Below are 8,890 nucleotides of genomic sequence, written 5' to 3' on the forward strand. Positions count from 1 at the left end.
GGATCAGCTTCAGGACGAGGCACCTGATGATGGACCTGCGGACCATGATGCCCCACAGCAAATCTGGTAAAACCACATCAGACCGGCCGCACTAACCAGCTAAACCAGCTCTAACCACCTTAACCAGCTAAACCAGCACTAACCAGACAATCAGTCCAATATCACTCTCGCTTTGTTTCCTTCCAGACACCAAGATGGACAGAAAAGACAAGCTCTTCGTGGTGAACGAGGTACTTCAGCAGAAGTCGTTCTGTAGTGTCTCGTGATCGGTGTTTTGTGTCTGATTCTAACGACGGCTGTGTTTTAGGTGTGCGAAATCAAAAACTGCAATAAATGCATCTTCTTTGAAGCCAAGAAGAAACAGGATCTTTATATGTGGTGAGCGACACGTCAGAAATAATAATAATAATAATAATAATAATATGATCTCAGTCCGTCTTCATCTGCTCTTCTCTTGCAGGATCTCAAACGTCCCTCACGGACCCTCAGCCAAGTTCCTCGTACAGAACGGTGCGATTTCTTTCATTCAGTCATTTGACAAGTTTAGATCGTGTCATATTAGAGCGCGTGCGAAGATAAACGCGATATTGAGTAGCTTGTCGGTGAACTCCGGCTCTGTGTAGTACATGCTGCTCCATCTGAAAGATTTACTACTGATCACAGAACCGGCTTCACTGACGAGATGCGCCTGACATTTGCAAGAATCAAACCCTTGTCATTTATTCAACTCTTCTTCATTCCTCTCTTAATTAAACCGCTGGAACTGTAGGATTATTGTATGTAAATTGCTGTAGATGTGGGTGATTATGTTAATGAGCTGATGGCTGTAACGTCACGGTCCTGCACCGGCTGTGTCTACAGACTCCGAGGAGAACGTGTTTTCACACTGAGTTCTGGTTTTGATGTAAGGGTTATTGATTGTGTTTGTAGTTCACACACTGGCTGAGCTGAAAATGACCGGAAACTGTCTGAAAGGCTCCAGACCGCTGCTGTCCTTCGACCCGGTGAGTGATGCACGCTAACGGATCACACGCGTGTGCGACTGAGGACGAGGATGATGATGATGATGATATTGTTTGTCTCTCATTTCATAGAAATTTGACAAGGAGCCGCATTACGCACTGCTGAAGGAGCTCTTCACTCAGGTTTATTTCAGTTTTTGCTGCTTTCATCTGTTAATTCTGCAGAGTTATGTGCACGTAACGGATGTGTAGTAACACACTCTCAGCTGTGTTCGATCCTCCTTCATTATTAAAGCACTGGTGCTGAGAAACAGATTAACAGAGATACTGATTGCTTTCAAACACATTCATCTGGAACAGCGATGCGTGTCAATCTTTCTAGTTTTCCGTGCGTGTTTAATTCCCTCCAGACTGTTTTTCCCGCACGGTTTATAATTGCTGACGGGTCGAGTGTGGTTCTTGCAGATCTTCTCGACGCCTCGCTATCACCCGAAGAGTCAGCCGTTTGTGGATCACGTGCTGACCTTCACCATCGCTGACCACAGGATCTGGTTCAGGAACTATCAGGTGAGCCGAAGCGCGGGCGTTTGGACGTTTGCGTGAGGAGCGGCGTGTAAATGATTCTGTGATTGTCGTCCGCAGATGATCGAAGAAGACGGGTCTCTGGTGGAGATCGGCCCGCGATTCGTCTTGAATCTCATCAAAATATTCCAGGGCAGCTTCGGCGGACCCACGCTGTACGAGAACGCTCACTTCCAGTCTCCGAACATGGTGAGGTCTTCATCACGGCTGGGACCTGTTTCAGATTCTGTCGATTCATTTGAATTTAATGCGTTGCCATGATTTTATTTCTTAGAGATCAAGGAATCGGGATTTTGAGTAGAAGTTTTACCGAAGGTTAGAATTAGACACTTTGACAGTATGCCAATATAACAGTAAAGAGAAAAGAACGTGTGACGCGCTCGTATCGCTCGACGCCACTCACACAGAATGCGGTTTTGTTGATAAAGATGCGACGCCGCAGTGGAATAGAAAAACATGCGAGAAGATGGGAGTGAACTTCTTTAACTTTGACTAGTTGACAATTGGTCAAACCCGCTCAGCCTGGTGTCGTGTGTGATGTGTGTCCAGAACCGGCGGATGATCCGACAGGCCACGGCGGCCCGGCAGAAGGAGCGGCAGATGGTGAAGGAGATGCTGAAGGAGAAGCGCTCGGAGGAGCAGGAGGTGCTGGCGAGGGACGTGACGGACGAGGTGTTCGCGACGCCGGCCGAGCCCAGAGATCCTGCGGTCCAGCTGCAGCCTCCAGAACCACAGAGACCCACGAAGAAGCTGCGGCTCTCGGAGCTGAAGAAGAAGACGCAGATGAAGCGCAAAGGCCTGCGATAAACCTGCGCTGCTCGCTCACTAAACATCGTCACCGCAGGTGTGCTTCCGTGTTATACTGATCCCAGACCAGAGCTTCTGCTTAATGCATTAAAACTGTGTTTTTAAAACCAATTCAGTAAACACACTATTAATAAAGCATATCATGTACAGACAAGCAGAAATCAGCCGTAATACGAACGCAACGCATTTAATTACGCGTTAAGCATTTTCCTCCCATAGAAAACCGTTATTAGGAAAACGCTTAACGTGGCTTAATGCGTTAAAACTGTTTGTAAATGACCAAAGTCAGTAAAAACATTAATAAATCATATGTGCAGATGAGTGTAGAATAAGAATGTTAAGCTTTGGGAGGAAAATGCTTAACGCATTGCGTCCGTATTATGGCTCATATCTGCTTGTCTGTAAAAACAATATGAATTATTTACAATCTTTATTGAGTTTTGTCATTCAGAAAACACTGTTTTAATGTTTTAATTCCTCCTTATGGGAGGAAAATGCTTAACATGTTTATTCTGGACTCCTCTGCTTGTCTGTACGTGATATGATTTATTAATAACGTGTTTGAGTTTGGTCTTTTAAAAACACTGTTTTCATGTGTTTTCAGATTTTCCTCTTTTTGAAGAACATCTGTCGATTTACATTCATCTTTGTGTTTCTGCTGGTTTTGTAAACGATGCATTGTTAATAAAACTTTTAATTAATGTTCAAACGTGTTGATTTTGATTTGCTTTGTAGAAAATACACAGGAATATGACCATCAGTGACGACCAGGCTGCGTTTTCAACGATTCGTCGTTCTTCAGTTGTACCTTAACCTGTCTCTTATCGTTAACACGTGTTTCCCGAAACCTTCTGAGTTCAGCAGAGCTTCTGCGAGTCATGCTCTCGTACGGTTGGTCTGGACCGCATCTCTTCTGACTGTTCTTTACGTCTCATTCTATACTAATATAATAGTCGTGCAAAATAAAAGACGGTGCCGTCCTCGGAGCCATATACTAAAACTTTAGAAATAATAATAATTCTGGGCATCTTGTTGGTCTGATTCTGTCGAGACCTGCAGCCGCTGTAATAGTCCAGAAGCTGTTGATGTTTCTCTTGTTGTGTTTTTATTGAGTAGGTCCTCCAATAACAGAAACTAGTGATTTGCACCAATATATGATGCGGCTGCTGGGAAATCAACCCTGCTTCTGGAAAATATATTATGCTAATATTAATGACCCATTCCAAGGCGGTCAGTGATGTTAGGTTTGGGCTTGACACACTCCTTTCAGAACTATATAACACATCCTGGGCTGGATTTAGTTTGCAATTTGGATAATTTTTTTAACATCCCACGAGTCCTGATAAATGCAGTTGCAACTATTTCTGAAGTGCTTCTTGCTGGCACTGTTTTTAAACTTGTTCTCTCTTCTGTTAAATGATTAGGCAGTGTCTGGTGTGGGAGGAGCTCTGGGCATATATCCTTCCTTCTTGGTTTTCTTCGCTGATGTGATGTAGGTCTATGTTGCAAAGCGAAAGTAAAAGTTTCAAGTTCATTGCGTTCTAACAGAAAAGAGTTCCGTGTCTTTATTTAAGATCGAGTACTTCACGAGCTCTAATACTCTACAGACCGATCTCGTGGAGTATGAATGCGATCCGCCATGTTGACGTTATCATGTGATCTATGACGTTATAACAAGCGCGAAAAGACTTAAACGAGCGACAGGATTAATTCATCTATCTGTAAATATTGTGATGCTGATGAAATTTGCTCATTTTCGGTCTCGTTGAAGAAACAGCTGCCCTTATGATTGTAGTATAACTAATAAATTTTGGGTTGGTTTAAGTTTTTATATTTTTAACTCTACTAATATAACCCACAGTTTAATCCTTAAAGATATTGTTTTTTTATTACGAAAAACCAAAATCGTTATCTCTTGAATATGTTAATAACTTCATTCATCCACACGCAAAACTGGCCTAAATCTCCTCTTTTTCTGGTTGAATGTCTCTCTCGTTTCATCCCTGAGGCTTATAAATAACAAAAACAAATGCAAACTAATTTTAATGTATTATGATTATATGAATTTTCTGATTACTCAAGGATATTTAATCTTTTTTCCCCTGTATATAATCTCATACTACAGGGTTTCTGCGGGGTCTTAAAAATTCTTAAATTGTACAAGAAAGTCTTAATTATGATTTCAAGAGCTCTTAAATTTGGGGACGGAAAGACCAGAGTTGCGATGTGGCTGAATGTGACGATTAAACTTCAAAAGGCTATGATTTCATGAAATAAACATGAGCGCTGCGGGCTCAGAGTCCGGTGCTGCGCTGCTTGGTGTTCTGCCGTTACCGGGAAACCGTGTATTTCCGCCGAACGCCACTCTTGCTGTCAGAGAATGAACCAGTTACAGGTTAAACCAGTGCCTTCTTTCACTGCACGATTCTATTAAAATGCATTTAGAATGATCACGTGATTTAAGATATGGGGGCAGAAAATGTATTGCCTATATTTATATCATATCATATAGTTAATATCACACGAAGAGTGCTGTTTTTTCTCCAAAAGTCAGCATGATTACAATTGTGATATTGATTTTATGCAACAGTTCCACAAATTTGAATATTAAGAGACTTACATTTTAGACACCATATTTCCTGCTTTTGCTCTATTTCACCAATAAAAAATCATTCCAACCAGCTACAGCAGTGTTTTGCGTCTCTGAGCAGCACGAAGGTGATTCGTTCCTGAATGAATCAACCGTTTAAATGATTCGGTTCAATCGCAATGACTCACTTATTAACAGTGACTTGCTGCCACCTGCTGGCGGTTTTAATTTCACACTTAAAGTATCTTCATTTTTAAATTAATTTCAAACGTCAGTTTTCAACGTTTTATGTTTCAAATATCAAAACATTATTCATGCATTTGTAACTGCAGGTTAGCATTCTGTGTCCCTCAGAGCTGCGTTAAACAGCGTGTGAATACATCTGAATTCCTCTTCAGATGCATTGCAAAGATACATGTTGTTGATACTGATTTCATTTGCTTGGTAACAGCCCAAATGCAAGAATTCGACTCAAAAGATGATGCACACTTTCAGAAAAAATGGCTTAAAGGTAAAAAAAAAAAAAAAACACACAAAAGATTCATTTCTATCACTGCTGTGAACTGACCACACAGAATATGAAGAATATCAAAAAAATTCATGAGTCAGCTGTCCACAGTAATCTTTAAGATACCAGCACAATAACACACTCAGCAAAATATCATCTAATTATCATTATCGATAAAATTTTATCAAGATCATTTTTTGTCAAGATCACACATCCCTAATTCATGTTATTTCATTTATATAATAATTTTATTGATAAGTGTTTGTCAATATAATTAATACTTTTGACTTATCCATTTTCTTAAAAATGGTTTAAAGGCTGAAATGTAAAATTTATCATTTTATAAAAGTTTTTGTGAAAACTTGTATCTGAATTGTAAATTATGCTTTTTACAGTTTAATATGGTACTATAGACATTGCCCTACCCCGCTAATATGATATTAATTTTATTTGATTTGGTATTGATTTTAAATCCTGTACGCAAACCCATTATAGCTTTTTTGTCATGATTGTTTATTGTTAAAGATACTACCATCTTTCCCAGAGCTTGTATGTTCTGCAGTAATAGTAATAAATAATAATAATAAAAGGAAAATAAGAGCGACAGGTGCACAAACACCTCATAGCATCAATAAATCCACCCCAGAACAGAAGAGTTTTCCTCCGTGTTTGTAATGTCTGCTCAGATCTCGTCTCTGGAGAAGACTGCTGATATTACACTCGGAAAACCTAAGTGTTACTACTTAGAAATCAAGATTACCTCAGAAAGCATTGGTAGCCCAACACTTATGAACAATAATAATGATAAATGCTGACCAGTAATTAATTATTGTGCTGCTTTTACTAAAACTATGTAATTTTTGTCATATGGCACAGCTATGCGTGACTACACACGAGACAAATACAGCCCAGTAATGAATTCATGCATATGTTAATGAAACAATTATATTTTATTCACTGACAACAACAGGAAACATGAATAAATGAGTAAAATGTAAATAAAAGTAACCATGACAATAAACAAGTCAACAACACATGAAACAAAGCTTTGTTCAAACATATTGTTGTAACAATCATGTATTTACAGTCAGTGAACCCACATCTACAGCATCTCAACACAGCTGAGCCAGTTCTGCAGCTTTATTCTGATGAAGACCACCGCGTCCACCTTCACCTGTCCCTGCCGTCCATCACGACCACTGCTGCGGTCACACTGAACCTGATCACGGATGAGAGAGAGACATCGAGGCTATCGTTGCTTGAGTGCGCAGCGAGGATGAGGAAGACCGTGATGAACCACACAATCATGAACATGTGACTCCAGTCTGACTCCCTGTAGCACATTCACATCTCATGTTGTCAGCATTCCATTTCTTTGCCAACTTCAATTTCCTTCATTACTTCTGTGGTGCAGTCATCACCGGTGTGTTTACTCCGAGCTGCTGCGGGGGGATCCTGTAATAAGAGTAAGTCACTTCAGATAAAAGTGTCTGCCAAATGCATAATTGTAAATTAAAAAAAATAATAATGAATTAAAATGCCTTGGGCACAAACGCTCAATAAAGCTGCTTATTTCTTAAAGTTTATTTCTTCAAGGTACTACTATAATATAAATGCTTACATATATTTCATACCATTTCTATTTGGGGCTTTAAAGGGTTATTTCACTCAAACATATAAATTCAGTCATTATTTACTCGCCTCAACACTGTTTTGTGTGTGTGTGTGTGTGTGTGTGAGTGAGTGAGTGAGTGTGAGTGTGTGTGTGTGAGAGCGAGTGAGTGAGTGTCTGTGTGTGTGTGTGTGTGTGTGCGCGTTTTTGTGAAAAGTCAGGACATAGATGTGTATAATGACGAGGGTATGGCAGGTATTACAAGCTGAAGGTGGCATCTCAGGACATTGACCCATGTCCCCACTTTTCAAAACGCTTATAAATCACTCAGAATGAGGTTTTTTGGGGAAAGTTGAAATGCACAGTCTCCTGTAAGGGGTAGGTTTAGGTGTAGGGTTGGTGTAGGACAATAGCACATACAGTAAGTACAGTATAACAACCATTACGCCTATGGAGAGTCCCCACTTTTCACAAAAACAAACATGTCGTGTGTGTGTGTGTGTGTGTGTGTGTGTGTGTGTGTGTGTGAGTGTGTGTGTGTGTGTGTGTGTGTGAGTGTGAGTGTGTGTGTGTGTGTGTGTGTGTGAGAGTGTGTGTGTGTGTGTGAGTGTGTGTGTGAGAGCGAGTGAGTGAGTGAGTGTGTGTGTGTGTGTGTGTGTGTGTGCGTTTTGTGAAAAGTCAGGACATAGATGTGTATAATGACGAGGGTATGGCAGGTATTACAAGCTGAAGGTGGCATCTCAGGACATTGACCCATGTCCCCACTTTTCAAAACGCTTATAAATCACTCAGAATGAGGTTTTTTGGGGAAAGTTGAAATGCACAGTCTCCTGTAAGGGGTAGGTTTAGGTGTAGGGTTGGTGTAGGACAATAGCACATACAGTAAGTACAGTATAACAACCATTACGCCTATGGAGAGTCCCCACTTTTCACAAAAACAAACATGTCGTGTGTGTGTGTGTGTGTGTGTGTGTGTGTGTGTGTGTGAGTGTGTGTGTGTGTGTGTGTGTGTGTGTGTGTGTGTGTGAGTGTGTGTGTGTGTGTGTGTGAGAGTGTGTGTGTGTGTGTGTGAGTGTGTGTGTGAGAGCGAGTGAGTGAGTGAGTGAGTGAGTGTGTGTGTGTGTGTGTGTGTGTGTGTGTGTGTGTGCCTGACTTTCAGAAGCTTCATGACATTATTTGATGATGCTTTTGAAGCTTCTGAAACTCGGGTTTCATTAACTGATGTCATATGAACAGAAACCAGCAGAACAAACTTGAACAAAATCACAGCCTCAGTGTCTTTTGGTCTTTCTCTACATGCTCTCGCTGGCTCTGGGGTCACTGATGAAGAAGAGAGTGACCACAGCAGTGACGGAGCGTCTCGTGGTCTCCTCACGGCTCACAGCAGCCTGCAAAGATGAACAAACACAACACACAAGCAGTCATTTTATCAGCACGCTGTCATCTGATTTCTGTATTAGAAGCAACAAACTGATTTCGTACTTTTTCTTACTTTATATTTTTGTTTTAAGTTTTTCTTCTTTCTTTTCCACAAACACCAGTCACATGTTCACCACTAAAGCTCTGCATCACATGTACAGCAATCAAGAATCAGAAAAGTGCTGTAACAGCTCTGTTTGAAATTACAATTAAAATAATGAAATAATTGTGGATACAAATAATACTAATGAAATAGATAACTAATGTTTAGTTACTCCGTGTAACTCATTGTAAACAGCCTCGTCGCTGTTCTCCATCACGTTCGATGATGACGTATTGATCTCGCGTGGGCTTCTGGGATAGAAGAGTATCCATCGATGAGCACTCAAGAACATCCGGGAACTTGTCCA

General features: G+C 40.7%; 2 protein-coding genes and 1 long non-coding RNA gene across 4 annotated transcripts in view; 1 reads left to right on the top strand and 2 right to left on the bottom strand.

Annotated features, from left to right (window-relative positions):
• Window positions 1-2,588, top strand: part of bxdc2 (brix domain containing 2) — a 3,594-nt gene extending 1,006 nt beyond the window's left edge. Inside the window, exons 2-10 of the mRNA XM_058757691.1 lie at window positions 1-66; window positions 187-230; window positions 308-378; window positions 461-510; window positions 931-1,004; window positions 1,095-1,145; window positions 1,428-1,529; window positions 1,605-1,733; window positions 2,094-2,588. The exon at window positions 1-66 is cut by the window's left edge and continues 46 nt beyond it. Coding sequence (XP_058613674.1) covers window positions 1-66; window positions 187-230; window positions 308-378; window positions 461-510; window positions 931-1,004; window positions 1,095-1,145; window positions 1,428-1,529; window positions 1,605-1,733; window positions 2,094-2,351 — 845 coding nt within the window. The 3' untranslated portion in view covers window positions 2,352-2,588. The remainder of the gene's footprint in view (window positions 67-186; window positions 231-307; window positions 379-460; window positions 511-930; window positions 1,005-1,094; window positions 1,146-1,427; window positions 1,530-1,604; window positions 1,734-2,093) is intronic.
• dtwd2 (DTW domain containing 2) overlaps window positions 1-5,000 on the bottom strand; it is a 9,297-nt gene extending 4,297 nt beyond the window's left edge. Inside the window, exon 1 of the mRNA XM_058757693.1 lies at window positions 4,972-5,000. Coding sequence (XP_058613676.1) covers window positions 4,972-4,985 — 14 coding nt within the window. The 5' untranslated portion in view covers window positions 4,986-5,000. The remainder of the gene's footprint in view (window positions 1-4,971) is intronic.
• Window positions 5,001-6,425: 1,425 nt separating this feature from the next.
• Window positions 6,426-8,888, bottom strand: LOC131528507 (uncharacterized). Of its 2 annotated transcripts, XR_009267862.1 has the most exons (4): window positions 8,756-8,888; window positions 8,554-8,624; window positions 8,315-8,449; window positions 6,426-6,904 (listed from the first exon to the last, which is right to left on the bottom strand). It is a non-coding gene; the product is annotated as an uncharacterized LOC131528507 (long non-coding RNA). The 2 variants fall into 2 exon arrangements; XR_009267861.1 differs by lacking the exon at window positions 8,756-8,888 and having other exon boundaries at window positions 6,427-6,904; window positions 8,554-8,692.
• Between the last annotated feature and the right edge of the window lie 2 nt (window positions 8,889-8,890).

Source organism: Onychostoma macrolepis, chromosome 21 (assembly GCF_012432095.1).
Source record: "Onychostoma macrolepis isolate SWU-2019 chromosome 21, ASM1243209v1, whole genome shotgun sequence".
Lineage (NCBI taxonomy): Eukaryota > Metazoa > Chordata > Actinopteri > Cypriniformes > Cyprinidae > Onychostoma > Onychostoma macrolepis.